Source organism: Cimex lectularius, unplaced genomic scaffold (genome assembly GCF_000648675.2).
Source record: "Cimex lectularius strain Harlan isolate CLEC.00 unplaced genomic scaffold, Clec_2.1 scaffold82, whole genome shotgun sequence".
Classification (NCBI taxonomy): domain Eukaryota; kingdom Metazoa; phylum Arthropoda; class Insecta; order Hemiptera; family Cimicidae; genus Cimex; species Cimex lectularius.
The window spans coordinates 1,725,399-1,743,864 of NW_019392695.1; the positions used below are offsets into that span (position 1 = coordinate 1,725,399).

The 18,466-nt window shown below is 36.6% G+C and overlaps 1 protein-coding gene across 1 annotated transcript in view; it reads right to left on the minus strand.

Annotated features, from left to right (window-relative positions):
- LOC106664105 overlaps window positions 1-18,466 on the minus strand; it is a 61,373-nt gene that overhangs the window by 764 nt on the left and 42,143 nt on the right. Inside the window, exons 10-15 of the mRNA XM_014389524.2 lie at window positions 17,877-17,978; window positions 17,462-17,560; window positions 8,055-8,165; window positions 7,772-7,825; window positions 5,200-5,298; window positions 3,951-4,109 (exon numbers count right to left, since the gene is read on the minus strand). Of these exons, the coding sequence (XP_014245010.1) occupies window positions 3,951-4,109; window positions 5,200-5,298; window positions 7,772-7,825; window positions 8,055-8,165; window positions 17,462-17,560; window positions 17,877-17,978 (624 nt within the window). The remainder of the gene's footprint in view (window positions 1-3,950; window positions 4,110-5,199; window positions 5,299-7,771; window positions 7,826-8,054; window positions 8,166-17,461; window positions 17,561-17,876; window positions 17,979-18,466) is intronic.

Consider the following 18,466-nt stretch of genomic DNA (forward strand, 5'->3'; position numbering starts at 1 on the left):
CTGAAACAATTCCAATTTTATATGAGCGACGTTATTAAACAGCGTTGAGTTTTAAATACTATGTAAGCTTTCTACGGGTCAGAAATTCCAGGGCCGACGGTAGGACCCGAACCCAAGATCCCGGTTTAAAGGTTGAATAAAGTATTATGCCATAGAGTATCGTCCATGATAACGAAAACTCCTTTTTACATGCCATCAAAGCTTGTGCCCTAGAAAGTCTTAAAAGAGGTTAAAATGGCAAAAATCCACATAAGATCTGATCGCCAGGCAGCCATTAAAGGATTAGCATGTAAAAAAAATCACATCAAAATTGGTCATTGAATGCATCCAAAATCTCCAAAACCTGGGGAAACACAACCTGATGATATCTTGAGTACCAGGAGACAGGATGTTGGGTAACGAGAAAGCACACTGACCAGAGGAGGATCTGCAAGACCATACTAGGCCCCGAACCTATACTTGGGATAACAAAAATAAATATAGAATCCTCCATTGCTAAATGGATCCAAACAAAACAAAATGAGAAGTGGATAAACTTCAGCGGCGCTAGACACAGTGAACTTATGATGAAACAACCCTCACCAAGACTGGCAAACTGCTGCAATTGGAGAGGGCTAGACTAGATCTAAACAACATGGGCATATACAACGATGAACCCTTCTGCAGATTATGTAATGAGCAGGAGGAAACAACTACCCATATTATCTTGGAATGAGAAGTAACAGCTCAATGGAGATTTATCCTAACATACGAAAAAATCCAGGGAATGAAATTGTAGCAGCGACAATGGCCTGATACTTCTAAGAAGGATTGAGTCTATTGCACTGAACTAGGAAACAAGGAATAACCAGAAGGATGGAGTGCCTGGGGGTACAAACCTCACTTCCTAATATCCTCATTACCATGCCATACCCCCATTGTCAGGTCCGTCTTAGATATCCCTATCTATCCCTAAATATTTACTGTGCGACTAATGCTTCAAAACTTCAGTCTTCGTCTGACTAATAATCTATAATGTTTAGAAGGAAACGTTGCACGTTGTACATGCAGGTAAATTATAATTTATAATGAACTAGTTCAAGGGAGGAAGAAGAAGGATTTAGATGAAGATTCTGAACGGAGAAGTTTACACGTGTATTGCTCCAATTGAGGCAGTCTTTAATTTATTTACTATTACTATTTAGGAATGGACAAAATAACATACTTGACATGTTTTATTGTTCTATGTGGGTTTTACACCCTTTAAAGGCCGATTTCAAGAGGGCTTATCAGAAATTCTTACGATGTATGAGACTAGGTGCGAAAATAAATAATTGATCTGCTCTAACAGTAATGATTCGCCACAATCACGGGTCTGACTTAGCGGCTATGATAAAGTCGGATGAAATTAGATTTCAGCTTCCCCTACGGCAAATTGTAATCGACCACTCCCGGCTGTCGGACGCCCCGCTAGATTTACACCGAACCGACTGGCATGTTCCACCCCTAGAAAGCCCACCCCCACCCGGGTTTCGTTTAAACGTCCAAATCGAATCAATCCGATTAACCCCCAATGGAATCGTTAGTTGCAAATTGAATTGTACCATTCCGACCATGGGATTAAGGGAAATAAGACATAGTACCCGACTAAGTATATAAACAGACACTTCGGCGGATCCGGGTAATTTATGAAGTCCGGATTTTTTTCCTTCGTGCATAAACATGACAGACGGGCTTTGCATCTGACGTAGGTAGAACATTAATAAATTTTTTTAAAGTGAGCCTAGTCACCACCAGTTATTTGTTATTAATATAAGCCCCTTTGTGACCTAGTGTCGGCGGATCAACTAAGATTATACACACCCTCAGCATAGTCAGGAAATTAATTGCTTTACGTTTTTAAAATAAATGAAATCAAGATTACGTTAATAAACAAAAAAAAGGAAATTCAAAAAGATGGAAGAAAACAGTGGGCCGATGAAGTGGAATATCTGGGTCAATTTGTTGAGCAACAAAGAAAACACCACAGGAGAGGTACAGCACAGAACCACCCTGGGATGTAAAAAAAATAATGTGTTTTATTGTATTTTTCCGTCAAATTAGCACCTTTTAATTAAGTTAATTAGAAATTATAAGTAGTTAATTCAAAATTAAAAAGCATAAATTTTAAATTAAAAAAAAATTAGACGGGTTAATTCGAAATTAAAAAAATAGTTGATTTGGAGCAAAAAGGATCAATTTGTACATAAGAAGGGGAAATCAATGGTTTTAATGTTAAAAAAGGTCAAATTGACAAAAAAAAAAAATTAAAGTTAAAAAAGGGTTTATTTGAAATTAAAAATGTTTAATGTGGAGGGGGAAAAGGATCAGTCAGTTTGAAAGAGTTAATTTGACGGAAAGAAGAGATAATTAATTTACTTGTGATTAGTAAGAGCGTAATTTTTTTAATGTAAATATTTTCTATGTATACAGTAGTTATAGTTTAGATGAATACATTTCGTACCATTCTTACGTATTTTAATGCTGTTAAGAAAGGTTTAATTTGAATTAAAGAAAGAGTTAATTTGGTGCAAAAAAGGATCAATTTGAAACAAAATGGTTAATATGGACGGAGTATGTCATAGAATCAGTCAGTATGAAATTAAAAAGAGTTAATTTGGAATATAAAAAAATAATTATAATTTAAAAAGTTAATTTGAAATATAAAAAAATTNTTATTTTTTTATTATTATATTATTTTATTATTTATTATATTATTACAATTATTTTCAAATATACAGTAATTATAGTTTACATGCTTATATTTCGTACCATTCTTAAGTGTTTTAATGCTCTAAAAAAGGATTAATTTGAAATAAAAGAATGAGTTAATTTGGTGCAAAAAAAGGATCAATTTGAAATTAAAAAGGGTTAATTTGGAGTTTAAAAAAGTTAATTAGAATTTGAATAAGGGGTTAATTTGCCGGAAAAAGCTATAATTAATTGTATGCGGTGTTTAATTAAGTTTATGCTATATCACGACGGGGATTCGAACCCACGACCTTCGACTACACATTTGAAAATATGACAAAAGGAGGGAAAATTCGAACGGTTGTAGGTTGAGATGGGGGAGTTGATGTCCGATGGGATCGATGCCACTCAAGTGGTTAGAGGAGCGGCGTATTCAACCAAAGGTCGTGGGTTCGAATCCCGCTCGTGACACTAATTTTTCAACCGAAAACCTTAGACAAAAAGAAAGAAAATTAGAATTAATATGGTCAATTGTGACCACTAAGCTAATATGGGTTAATTTCATATCAAAGTTCATTAGAAAAAAACACTTGTATAAAGACTACTTTAAACTACGATGCACAAACGTGGAGCCTAAGTATTAAGAAAGTAGTAAAGTCAACATTAAAAGAAGAAACCAGAACAAAAATGCCAAATACTGGACTATGAATTTAAAAAAGAATTGAAGGTGCGAAAACACGGAAATCAACATTAATACCTTTCAAAAGCATCGAAAATACAGAAGTGAGAAGCGTATTAAATAACGATAATGTACCAAATCCTCTTTGGATTACAAATTTTGGTCCTCACAGTAGATGACAGGGAGGAATCTGCTCTGGTTAATATACAAGGACTTACGTTCATGGCCGTTAAAAAATGAATAAAAAAATAACCAAATAAAAACTCAGAACCAGTAGTAGCACAGGTTGGTTTTTGAACCCCGGATTCTCATCCCAACCCCTTACAGAGTTAACAGCTTTCATCCCAAACCCTCCAAGAAGTTGGGGCATTTTCCTCTTCAGAGTGAATAGTGTTGTGATAGGAGTGTAACTAATGTGATATAATAAAAAAATCTAATGTAAGTACAACTTAGTCGATTATAGTTGAAACACACAAGCCTTTAGGATGAACTGTACAAACTTTGGCTGTTCACAAAACATCAACCAGTGTCCGAAAACTCACGGAAAAAAAACTATACGTACGTTGCTTAGCACTTGTGCGAAGACTTTGAACACTCAGGTCCAGGGCGAAGTTTGCATCCGCGAAATCGCTTATGGGATGATTGATACGCTTAATGACGCAGCTAGGCTCTCCATAGACGCAGGAAGTCGATGGATCGTCGGTGGTCGAACTTGTCGCAGCTGTGAGTAAAGCAAGTTTAAATAAAAAGAAGAAAAAACCCATAAGTTATGAAAGAATTAGCCTGGAACAGCTGTAACGCTAAAAATTAAAAGTTGTCACCTCCAGTTTTCGACCAAAAATACATCATGATCTAACATCTGGAGCAATCCGTTTTGTATATTCTTTGACATTTCGTCGTTTTGCCTAAAATTGTTTATTAATCATAAAACAACGTTCGTAATAAGAATTATTTTCAGCGAAAGGTGCAAATTTCATTCCTTCAAAGCATTTTTTTTTTTTTTTGAGAAAGAGAGAGAAAGGAGTGAGAGAAAGAGAGAAAATTTCAGATTAAGCTATGAAATATGTTTAAGCTTTTTAGGAAGAAAAAGTAGGCTTTATTTTAGTAAACCAGCTTTAGGTGTCATTGGAATGGCATTAGATCAGGCTGACAGGTGATTAAACCTAGTTTATTATGCTGCGCTATTTTCGAAGTCCTGATCGATACCCACCTCAGCTTATTTTGAAAAAAATAGGTGAATATAAAGAAAAATAGATTAATCGGTTAGATAAAGCAACAAAAATAAAGAAAAAAAAGCAATTGATTAATATATTAACAACTTACCAGCTTTGTTGTTTATATAGACACATAATTTTGTTTTTAGTGGTAACAGCGGTTTCAATCAACAAGAAAACAGTATTGGCCCTCACTGTATACAATGAATAAAACATATACAAAAACGAGAATCCCAGGATAGATGCACAAAATAACAATGGAACCAACATGTTTTCATTTGCGGAAAAAATTAATATGCAGAGTGGTAATTTAGTCGTGTTAGTTGTTTTAATAGCCGTGAACTAGTTAAAATTAGTAATTAGTACAGTCCAGTTCAAAAGTTAGACTTCAAGGAAAAGTTATTTTGTAAACATATATTTAAAAAACAAAGGTCAAAAAGCAGATTGTCCTGTTTTGTGAAAATGCGGTCCATGGCTGCATCCGCAAAATCCTTCGGACGATTTTTTTTTCATTGAACGATCGGCGGAGATTAGAAGCGTTTAAAGAAGAGCGGAACGCTTTACTGGGGGCAGATGTCTCTCTTTATGAACACTTACTTGGCGTCGGAAGCGTTGGAGGAGGAGGCATAAGTTCCGAATCCAATTTGTAACGGAGGAAACGCTGAGGATGGCTCCTCTTTCTACTTCGCCGTGCCTCTGCGATTAAACAGAAAATTAAGTTAGGTACAGAGAATTAAGCGCCGTTCCCCGGGTACGCGCTTTGATGCGGAATCCTCAAAAATGAGAAATAAGAGAAAATCGGGAATACGACAGCGCTGTCAATATTTTAAAACGGTCCTTCGAAATCTAATCAAATCGACTAATTAAGCACCGATAATAGAAAAAAGTCTTTGGAAACGATTGAATATATCGAAGTGAAACTATTCTTTCCTCAAAGCTTTCCCTGTCGGTCCCAGAAATGGAAAAGTGTAAAGGGCTTGGGCAGTAGGGCTGGGGATCGAGAGGTTGTTTGACAATAGGTTGAGGTCGTTGTGGACAGATTTGTGACACAGAAGCTTTAACAATTTATCTGAAGGTTTTTGATTTTTACGATTGGATAAACTGGATTATAATGGCTTGGAGAAACCTGCTGATCCATTTCGTATGTCCAAAATGGTCGCAATAATGCGTTGAATAGAGTTAGTTGAGTCAAAACAGATCTGTGCGCTAAAATTCTCCGTATTAGTCGAAGTTCGTTTAGTCTTTGGAATAGAAGGTGAAGGGATTGGTCGGTAGAGAGCAAGAGCAGAAGGGTATGAATGGGCAAAAATATTGGAGTGAAAGAGATAAAAGTAAAAATGAGAGTAAAGAGCTTTGAGGACTTTTAACTGGAATGCAGTGATTAGCAGAAAAGGATATTAAATCATTTGATAGTAACCACAGCTCACCTCCGTCCACATAGGTTGAAGTAATGTTTTCTATTGTGTTAGGTATGTTCTGTCAGACATGTCTGATTTCAGTTCTAAACGTTAATTTCTTAAATGCCTCCTACGTCTTGATGATTTTAAGTCGGGATGTTCGGGAGAAGAAAGATCTTGAGCAGTAGGGTTTGGGTTGAAAGATCGGAGAATTGGTAGGTTACAGACGTATTAAAGAGCTCGAATCTTCTGACAACTTTTGACTGGAATGTTTGGATTAGTTGGACATCAGATATCTTGGTAGTAACCCATCTCTGTCCATATAAGTCGAAATAACGTTTTGTAGTGTTATTTTGTTCTTGACAGTCATGCCTGATTCGGACCTATAAGTTGTCGTAGTTGCCTCCTACGTCTCGGCGATTCCAAGTCGGGATGTTCGGTAGAAGCGAGCTCTTGAGCAGTGGGGTTTGAGTGGGTATAAAGATCGGAAACTTAGTAGGTTAGAGACGTATTAAAGAGCTTGGATTATTCTCCGGAGGACTTTAGACTGGAAAGTTTGGGTTAGTTGGATGTCAGTTATCTTGGTGGTAACCCACAGTTCACCTCTGTCCATATAGGTCGAAATAACGTTTTGGAGAGTGTTATTTTGTTCTTGACAGTCATGGCTGATTTCGGACCTAAAAGTTGTTGTAGTTGCCTCCTACGTCTCGGCGATTCCAAGTCGGGATGTTCGGTAGAAGCGAGGTCTTGAGCAGTGGGGTTTGGGTGGGTATAAAGATCGGAGACTTAGTAGGTTAGAGACGTATTAAAGAGCTTGGATTATTCTCCGGAGGACTTTAGACTGGAAAGTTTGGGTTAGTTGGATGTCAGTTATCTTGGTGGTAACCCACAGTTCACCTCTGTCCATATAGGTCGAAATAACGTTTTGGAGAGTGTTATTTTGTTCTTGACAGTCATGTCTGATTTCGGACCTAAAAGTTGTCGTAGTTGCCTCCTACGTCTTGGTGATTCCAAGTCGGGATGTTCGGTAGAAGCGAGGTCTTGAGCAGTGGGGTTTGCGTGGGTAAAAGGATCGGGAACTTAGTAGGTTAGAGACGTACCAATTATTACGACGGATTATTCTCCTGAGGACTTTAGACTGGAATGTTTGGATTAGTTGGATGTCAGTTATCTCGGTGGTAACCAGTGAGCATAGAAGTAACTAGTGGCCTTTTGGGGGTGCTAAATCATGTTGGTTAATGTTTACAACCACTACTCACTTTTTATCTTGATACAGACGGTAAGTGATTTTGAGAGGATGGAATATGTTTTTTCATAAGAGAAGAATGTGGTAGGATGACTTGTGGTTCAAAATATTCTTGTCTTTTAAGGAAGGTTTCGAAGCACAGTAGAGATAGTTAGCTCATGTCCAGGGGTTTACACGCTTAACTTCACAAGGATGAAAAGGTATATGACAATACAAAGACCACATTAAATCCCTTTTGTCCCATTAACAAACATTTAGTTTTGAGATGTTTATTGTGTTAGTTTTGGTGGTACGCACGACGATATTTTGCTTTTTTTACTTTCAATATTGCCCTCAGGCAGGGATCGTTTCGATTTATCTCTCCCCGAAATGGATTCCTTACTGTACGCAAATTCCAACAAAACTATAAATTATTTTCAAACCCGAATTTGCTAGGTCGACGAAAATGCAGATTTAAAAAAATATCGTCGTGTGAACCTAGGTTTTAATAACAACAGGCATAAATTAGATAATTTCCAAGACTTACTGTCGACCGATGGCCGTGGAACGGCATAACCAGCATAGTTATTGGTGCCGACACCTATTAAAAATTCCTTATGTAAATTTTTCAAACTCTGATTTTTTTAGTTAATTAGGTTTTCTGACAAGGCAAAACCACTGTCTGCAAATTTTGCTCGAATTATTTTTCTTTAAAAAGTTTTCTTAATTTCTTCTTGAGTTTTATTGACTTGAGAATGGATTTAAACGAATGAGATGAAACTAAAAGGTCGAAATTTGGCCGTTCAAAAACGGAAAATCGTAAAACTTACTTTGTTTGTCGTAAGAAGGATGGTGTTGATGATAAGATGGGCAACAAGCGCAACATTGCAAACATTGGCAACCACCCTTTCCGAAGTTTCGTCCTTCCGGAGATACAGCCTCTATTTGTAAACAGATTCAAACGTCAACTAGTTTTGGTGAAGGCGACTAATATTTACCAAGATAATAACTGGCCATTGACTAAAATTTAGGTTATATATTAACGTTTTTTCTATTATAAATTATTAGCAAGGGTGAGGTCGAATCCATTTGCGAAACATTCATTGTCAATTTTATATCGACTTTATACTCGACGTTGAATCGATATATCCGTCAGATGATCATTTCACAGAGATCATAGATTAATTAAGTCCTTTGTGCTGTGAACAGCGAGGATATACGGACCCAGTGATCAGCCTGTTATTTCTCCGTGTTGCCTATGGGGTGAACATGAAATTTCGTCGTCACTGATCATTTTCGCCTGTCCATCATTCCTATGTTGGTCTGTCAAACAGCTCTAGGTGATTTTTTTTATGTGCTTTTCTTTTTCAATGCGTTGTGCCCTGTGGAATCTCAGCACATATAGCTTTTGTCCGTCAAATTAAGCTTTTTATGGTTTCAAAATTAATTCTTTGTCGCAAAAAATTAGATCCCTTTTAATTAGAAATTTATCCATTTTAATTTGCAATCAAATCATTTTCACATCAAATTAACTATTTTTAATAAAATTAATTTAATTTAGTATTACTCAGCACATGCAGCTTTTGTCCGTCAAATTAACCTTTTTATGGTTTCAAAATTAATTCTTTTTTGCAAAAAATCAGATCCCTTTTATTAGAAATTTATCCCTTTTTAATTTGCAATCAAATCATTTTCACATCAAATTAACTATTTTTAATAAAATTAAATTTTTAAAATTAAAATTAACTATTTTAAATAAAAAATAAAAACTATTTTCAATTTGAAATTGACCTTTCTTTAAAGCATTAAAAAAGTTAAAGATAGCATGAAATAGAGTAACTCCTATTAATTTGAGAACTTTTTTTTTAACAGAAAATAACTGGACTCTAAGACGACCACACGAACATGAATGACTATTGAAATTAAAAAGGATTAATTTGAAAATAAAAAAATGTTAATTTGACGGGAAAGAGGTTAATTTCAAAAATCTTCAACCACTTGTAGTGCCTGGACATATCATCAATACCCAACAGACGATCCTAACTTCAACTAAACTGCAAAAGGTCGATAGGTAATGATTCTAAACCTATGTTGACTTACGGTTTCGATCAATGGGACATCACCCAACAACTGCGAACGTATTCGAAGATTCGTATCAAAAACCCTAAGAAAAATTGCTAACCAAACAACCTATGTATCAAATCTCACACAACGTCAATATTCCATGCCCCATCTATACATCCCAATGCCCTGGGGTCAGGTCAGTTCCTGTCCATATACACGTATGTTCCCTACGTTTATCTTCCCATCGACTGAAACGCCGAAACCAGTTTTAATTATGCCTTTTAATAAAGATTTTTAAGATTTTGAAGAGACGTGGATCGTGATAGCCCGTAGAAGAGAGAAATTGACCAGTACAGACTGAAGTTGGATATTACGCGGCTTCGTATCCCACAACACACCTCCGCACGTCCAAAGACGTCCTGTCCTGTATAAACCTTGGGATTTTACGGTCAAAACCGATTTCGGACCTAGAAATCAAGAGTTTTTCTCTTTTGAATATTATGACAGGATTGAACGTCAGCCTGCTGTGTAGGTAGTCCTAAGTAACTGATTGAGTGTGAAAGTCGGTAGTTCCTCGCCTTTGACCTCGTTGTTAATGTTAATTTGGATGTATTCGTCCTAGTTAAGCTTTGTTTTCCAACAAATTGCACCATTTTTCAAAGAGCTTGAGAAGCACATGGATATTGGCGGTGTCGTCAGGCAAAGGGGATAGTCATCGGTATAGGTGCGGGACAGGTCTAAACTCGTTACGGGGCACCGGTTCGAATCAACTCATTGCTCTTACTTTGAAGTAATGATCTTAAATAGGATTGTAAACATAGTCATAAGGAGAAGGAACGGCCTTCAATAGAACTGCTACCATGTTTAACAAGTACCTGAGCAGTACTAAAAAAATATTGTCAACCCATGAAGCCCTGCTTAGACATGAAATAAACGATGTCTGTTATTTTATCGATAGATGTTGATGAGACCTTGATTAACAGTTTTTTCAACAAATGGATTTCATGTGTTAAGGAGAATAAAGCCTGTATACGTCGTTGGGATTTCTGTTCGAAAACCTAATGAAAAAAGTCAATTTTAGTCGGTTTGTCGATCTTGTCGCAACATTTCCACATTCTACGTCAAGTCTTTATTGTTCCACTATTCGGTCAATTTTCAGTTTAAAATGCTAACTATTTGTTCGTTTTGGTCCAAATGCGGTTTTGTATATTTTAAATTCAAAGAAGACAACGAGATACAACTTATTCTTGACGTTCCACTGTCTTTTGTCTCTATATAATACCGTAAAAAGCTGGCGTTATTTTTCCTACGGTACATAATAAATAAAATTTCTTTTAAGTTAATTCGAAACGACACGACATCCTTTCCGATTCAAAAAGGACGATTTTGAGCTTCACGTAATTAAACTAATTATTTATTAATTAACTACAAAAAGAACTTACGTTCCGGGGAAAAAACTGCCCGACGTGCATAAGGAGCGCTGCGACGTCTTTGCCATGCGTACATCGGTTTTTCAGGCGAGTACTCAACCGCAGGACTCATAGTTAAATCTATTTCTGTTTATAAATAAACATAACAATTTAAAAAAAAAGAAGTAATTACGCACTTTGTCGACGATTTCTACGTGTGTAATGTGTCGGTTTTTCATGTTCAAATCGAAAACGAAACAGAAAAACGCACACTACACAAGCAATATTGCGTGAACAGATGACATATAATATTTATAACTTGGCATGGCTAATTACCTATTTAAAAAGTAATCGAAGTAAATAAAAATTATAAACATCTTCCTCTTTTACTTTCGGAAAGGAAAAAAACAAGCTCACAAATATAGTGCTGTTTATGGTGCCGGTCGAAGCCGTAAAAGAAAGACAGTTGGTAATAAAAAATGGGTAGCGTGCAATAATGTCCAGGAAAGGAACGAGCACTAGCAACAACCGAAGTTGCCATACACAGGAGAAAGCTTATGTTATAAGCTCGGCGAGTTTGCAAGGCAAGGGATTCCACATCCTTGGCAAAGAAAAAACATCAGAGCTTGGTAGAAATGATAAATGATGGAGTGAGTGTGGTGTTCAATCTTTTTTAAAAAGATAGTTCCTACTCACAGTAAGTTGTTTTGCAACGATCCGGATTTCGAGCCTTTTAGCTCATCATCAGGTTGTAGAAGTCGCGTTGGCGGAGGTATCAGCGGGTTCACTTTGGCAATTTATGTCGAGAGACGTGATTGTAGAAGTCCTTCAACCTGATGATGAGCTAAAAGGCTCGAAATCCGGATCGTTGCAAAACAACTTACTGTGAGTAGGAACTATCAGAGTTTGGTTGTTTGGTGGTCTCATCCAAAGTACAGTCCTGACCTCGCCACTTCAGTTTGCAAGGGTGCATTGTCTGTTTTGAAATCCCACCGCAACCAGACAAATAAAATGCATACACCAGACTGAACTATATGATTGCAGAAAAAACGCCTTTAAATTGGCCAACAAAAGAGATATTGCCTTCTATCAGTACATTGCAAGGCCACATCACACAAAATTATCGGAACTTGGTGTGTTCCCACAGACTTGACCTCGCCCCTTCAGATTACGAGGGTACATTGGTCATTCAAGTGCAATTGCCCTGAAATTGGTATGTCAAAGAGCTATGGCGATGATCTTTCGCCACATTCACTGTACCAATCCTGACCTCCCCCCTTCAGGTTACAAATGGTACATTGGCCACTTAATTCAAGTGGAATCCCTTGAAATTGGTAAGCCAAAGAGTTAACGCGATTATCATTATTGACCTCACCCCTTCCGTTTACAAGAAAAAACCGCTTTTTTGCCAACCATAATTAGCAAATCGGTAAGAAGATTTTGGCAGTAAACAGCCCGTTAATCTATATATAATTTTAAATTTTCACTGCTTAAAATTAGGTATTTTAATTTTGAAGGAGAAAATGCTATTTCTCATCAACGTGCTATAAAGTTGCTTATTAAACTGTTCAGTTTACTGTATATGCAATGAATTGAAAAATCAATAGAAATCCCATTCATCATTACTCTTCTCAGTTTGATACCTAAGAAATGTCCTGATTTATAACAAATAACCCCTTTTCGTTTGAAAGTATTATTTGAAAACGTAAACTGCTACTGTCCTCCAAGAGGAGACTGTGGCTATTGAACACTAGGGCCATGTAATAATAATAATAATAATAAGTTTATGGCACACAAGAAGAAAAAAGAAAAATTACATATAATTCAAACAAGAAAATAAACTTAATACGGCAAGGTAACCGTCTGCCGGGGCTTGGATTAATTATTGACTAATCCTGTAAAATAAACGTACAAATGCATTAAACTAAGTCTATGCTAAGTGTAACATCTATAACAAAATACCAAATCAAAAGGACACAAAACTGAGAATTAAAAATCAATGAGCGGAGCTGAGACCGGAGAAACAGAAACACCAAATATCAAGGGAAAGAGCGGGGGCAAAGAAATTGGGAGCAAAAGAGAAGAAGAGAGAAGAATTACTAATTAAATTCGTTTACATTAGCCTTCGATAAGCCCAGGCCGCTTTAGCATAATTCACCAAGTCTGTCCAATCTGGTCCGTAGAGCAATCTGATGCATCTGTCCATTGATACGGTTCTTTCGCCGAACGCAGATAAACGGTACGGGGACAGAATGGGGCATTCCGCGACAAAGTGGTATATGTCTTCCTTCACCCGGTAATTACATAACTCACACTCCTGTTGGGTGAAGAGATCATACGGCTTATGTCGTAGGTTCAGCAATTCTTCCCTCAGTTTCAGGATCCAACGTATGTCTGTAATTTTCTTATTTGTCTTTTGGTCCCCAACCAAGCTGGCACATCTGACTCCGTGATCCAGCATCCTATATATACGGTATCGACGGGAAGCCTGCACTCTCTCTATGTTGCTCACCATAAAACTATCTTTAGGGGAGTCTAACTAGGGAAAGTCGACTAATAATTGACTGGAGTTGAAGAGAGAGAGCCTTACTCTCGGGTTGCGAAAAGGACAAACCCACTCCCACCCTGTCCGCCAGTCTACCCGTCAGCAGCCCAAGATATCCCCAGCCTGATGATCTCTTCAGGAAATGTCCTGATTTATAACAAACAACCCCTTTTCGTTTGAAAGTATTATTTGAAAGCGTAAACTGCTACTGTCCTCCAAGAGGAGACTGTGGCTATTGAACACTAGGGCCATCTAATCGGACAACCAGGCTGCACTAAGGCGGCAATGTCAACGGTAGTTCGAGAGCATTGGGGAAAACAACATCACTTTCCGTCATCCAGTACCAGGGCATCGATGGGGCCGACGAATATGTCACACTCGATCAGAACACTTATCGACGCTGAACCCTTTGCGGCGTACCAAAATGACAAAAAATCAATTCTTTTAAATACTTAGTGTATTTAGATTAAGTTCTTGGAACTATGGGAATGTATTATAAGATAAAGGCCAGTAGTGGGACCGTTTACGTCACCGGAGACTCCGGATAGCCAGTGCAGATATAGCCAGGAGGAAGAAACGTCTGTTGATCCTCCTGTGCAGGCTGAGATTCCTAATCGTGGGAGCGGAAAAGAAAACGCCTGAGAGATAAGGGAGTCCAAGCTTTGGGATCTTGTAAAAAGCCTTTTGCTTAAAGAAGAGCTCAAGACGATAATGGAAGGTTGCACGATAGATCGATATCCGTCGAGGTGTACAAGGTTGTAAAGTGGCAGAATTTTAACCATTAAATTTTTATCTTTGCAACCGCCCTGGAAGAGTTAAGAGTTTCCTGTTTATTAGGAAAGCAATGTAGACCTCGATACTACTCGATGAGAAGAATTCTATACTTTATGGTACCACGAAGACAGGCTTTTCCAGATTAGTTATCTAAATGTACATATAAGGGATGGTTTGATAAATTTCAAATTACACAGCCTCTGCTGCAAACCAAAAAAAACTAGTCTTTTTTTAATGCACATCCATCTAACAAACTACGGCGCTACACTTGCCCGCAGGAGAAAGTGTTTTGGGACATACAACGTAACCGTAGAAGAGATACAACCACTGAAACCGGGCCTACTAATCAACTTCCTTGGTGAACTAGCACTTACCGGTGTGCTTCAAGCACAGAACGAGGGATGGATACAATAGCTGTTAAAGCGCGAAGTATAGTACACGCCTCGTCTAATACACCTATGCCAATCCACAGTGCCTGTCTTAAAAAAACTCAGCTTGACCAATTGCTGCCAGAAGAGCGATTTGGGTCCAAACAACACGTCCACAACAGCTCTATCGAGAAACGGACACTGGGCACTTTCAAAGGAATGTGCTGATTTTTTGTTTGGTGAGGTACGTTAACCTTCTAGCAAAACCTAAACCGTCAGAGTGAACTGCAGTACGGCTTGTCGATGTGAACCCATCAAGTCATCTGCTTCACGTATAAGAAAAATATCAGGTTTACTCTTCGAGATCAGAGTCAGTAAAGTACCTGAGGATGAAGCTGGATAAAAGACATACTTGGAGTGAACACATGCCAGACGTAGTAAGCATCAAAGGGCAGTATAAAAAGTTCGAAACCAATATTATCCTATCAAACCATCACCGCTGACACTAAACGTCTACACTTGTCCTTAATCAGGCTTAACGTTTATACCGACAGGCGAAAAGAGTTCAGACCCTCCAGCATTTAGATTTTCGTCGGACATCAACTATACTGCGTTGAGCCTGTGAAGGTGATGAGAGAATTTTCTCCGAGTTCTAGGATCTAAAAATAGTAAAGGACTTACACCTGCGCAACATGAGCTCTAGGTCCTCAACAACAAAGCCTCAAAATCAAGTTAACTAGGTCAGCCATAATGGTTGGCATGAGCGATGACCCTATAGATAGGAAGTAATGTTCTTTATGTGGAGTTAAATCTCTAACCAAATCCTCAAGAACTGCCAGAAAGGTTCATATATTCATATGCTGTCAGAAGACAGACGCCCCCTCCAGTCATGGATAACTGACAGTGCAATTTTCAATATTACTTTCGATTACACATTAAAGTTTACATTAATTAGGGAGCTTTCCAAAATATTTATATATTTTTACCAGCGTATTACAGGGTTAAATGTGAATACTGCCGTGGTTGATTCACAAAATAAAACGTAGTTTAGTCCTACAAGAACGAGGTTTCTATCTTGACTCTTTCCTGAAATCTCCTTTGCAAGGTTGAAAAACGTGATATCGAACCAAGGAGAGGAGCAGCGCATGATCATTTAAATGTCATATTTTTAATGAAAACACACAGTTTTTGGTTGGTAACGAAAATTAGACACATTTTTCTAGTGACATAAGCCCTGATTTGACCCCACTAGATTTTTACATGTACGGAACTATGAAAAGTTGTTCAACATCATCGAAATGTTTCGATCTATATTGAGATCATCTTCAGAGCCTGGGATTTATAAACATTGTTTAAATTTTACAAATAAACGTAGGGTGTGGGAAAAAATATGAATTTATACAATGCTAGAAAATTTTGGATTTTTTCTCTAAAAAAATCCAGCATTATATAAATTCATAATTTTTTTCCACATCCAACATGTATTTGTAAAATTCAAACACTGCTTATAAATCCCAGGCCCTAAAGATGATCTCAAATTTTCAGGGCCTGGGATGTATAAACATTGTTTGAATTTTATAAATACATAGGATGTGGAAATAAAATGAATTTATACAATGCTAGGAAAGTTTTTTTTTTCTAAAATTTTCAAGCATTATATAAATTCATAATTTTTTTCCACATCCAACATGTATTTGTAAAATTCAAACACTGCTTATAAATCCCAGGCCCTGAAGATGATCTCAAATTTTCAGGGCCTGGGATGTATAAACATTGTTTGAATTTTATAAATACATAGGATGTGGAAATAAAATGAATTTATACAATGCTAGGAAAGTTTTTTTTTTCTAAAATTTTCAAGCATTATATAAATTCATAATTTTTTTCCACATCCAACATGTATTTGTAAAATTCAAGCACTGCTTATAAATCCCAGGCCCTAAAGATGATCTCAAATTTTCAGGGCCTGGGATGTATAAACATTGTTTGAATTTTATAAATTCATATAGGATGAGGAAAAAAATTATGAATTTATACAATGCTAGAAAAGTTGATTTTTTTTATAAAATTTTCAAGCATTATATAATTTCATAGTTTTTTCCACATCCTACATGCATTTGTAAAATTCAAACTGTTTATAAATCCCAGGCCCTAAAGATGATCTCAAATTTTCAGGGCCTGGGATGTATAAACATTATTTGAATTTTATAAATTCATGTAGGATGTGGAAAAAAATTATGAATTTATACAATGCTAGAAAAGTTGATTTTTTTTTCTAAAATTTTCAAGCATTATATAAATTCATAATTTTTTTCCACATCCTACATTCATTTGTAAAATTCCCAGGCCCTGAAGATGATCTCAATAAAGATCCGATACGTTGGCCCGATAAAGAAAATATTTTTCTAAAACCTACGTCACACCAGACCGCATCTCACCATCTCCTAATAATCTTATAAAATAAGGCGACTCGTGAAATCCCCCGAAAATTTTGATGGAAAAGTCATTGCAAGAGCTACAATTGAGTAAAAAAGAAAAAAACATGGTTTTTGTCATTTGTTATATTTGGAGAGGCTACTGTGTATTCGGAAGCGCGAATTTTTCAACGGAAATGTGATCTTCGGTAAAATTTCACGTAGTTTACGAAATGAAGGTCAGATCTGTATTTCAAAGTTGAGAAATTACGATTTTATCTGCAAAAAAATCTGATTTTATTCTAATAATAAGTTAATATCTCAGGAAAGGGTCAAGACCAGGTGGCACTGAACTAGGGATTTATTTTGCGAATCCACCATGTCAGTATTGACATTTAACCCTGTAACATCCTGTATAAAAAGATTTTTTGTTTGAAAGTGATCTCACTCCATCCCAACGCGACGATCTGTGGCTGATTAAATTGACTACTAATTATAAGATTCATCACTACTGAGGACATCAATAATGGGAAAACAATTCACTGCTTTTTTTTTTAATAATGAATAAATAGCACGTTGCAGAGGGAATAGCAACTCCTGATACACGTCAATTGGTACAAGGGTCATTGGAAATAATATACGGTATGGTATTTGTTCACTTACTCCTGCCATGTAACTTGCCGACTGGAGGTAAAGGCTCAGGTTTGTAATCGAGGGAATCCATTTCTTCGAATAAAGCTGATGTACTAACTTCAGGTTCGCCTTGTTTCATTATGAAAAAAAGAAGACGAAAATAACCAAAACACTTCAGGGTAAAAACTTTTCATAAGCAATGCGTTTGCTTGTATGCGATTTTCAACAAATTTTGTGAATTTGACAAAAAAAATAAAAAAACTTTTACAGTTTTACATTTTTAAACAGAAAAAAGCAAACTTTGCCGTTGAAAAGTATAGTGAAGAAAATAAAATATGATTATAATAGTACCAACAAATACAAAAAAATAAGTATTCATCGTGGCATCCATGTTGGTGGAACCAATAACTTTTGTATTTGTCGTACAAAGGAAATAGACACTTACGTAAAGTAACTTGCTCGTATCTGGCACGACTAAATTTAAATAACGGGGAAAGGCTCTCCGGTTTAATATCTAAATCCTGGCTGAGGTCAATGTCTGGAAAACCTTTATTTGAAAATAAAAGAGAAAAAATTAAAAAAAGAATTAATTAAAATCGGAAAATGTGTCAGTTCTTGCCCATCTGGATTTTTAAAAAAAGGCGAGCAGAATATGACGAAGGCTTGAAATCAAAATTTAAAGTAAATTTCAATTAATTATTTTTATGAGAGGTTTTGGTTGAAATGGAAAGGTCAGCGTCACGAGCGGAATTCGAACCCGCGATCTTCGGCTCAATACGCCGCTGCTCTACCATTTGAGCTATAGTGACTTCGATCCACTCGGACACTACTAGCAGACTTGGGCATTATTAACTAAAAATTAGTTGAACTACTCAACTAAAAACTAATAGTTGCCAAGTAGTTGCAACTAAATTTTTCAACTAAAGTAGTCGACAGTTTTTAGTTCAACTAAATTAGATTAGTTGAATGGGAAACCAAAACTAATTTAGTTGAGCAGATTTAGTTGAACGAAAAAGTACAAACTGTTAATTTTAG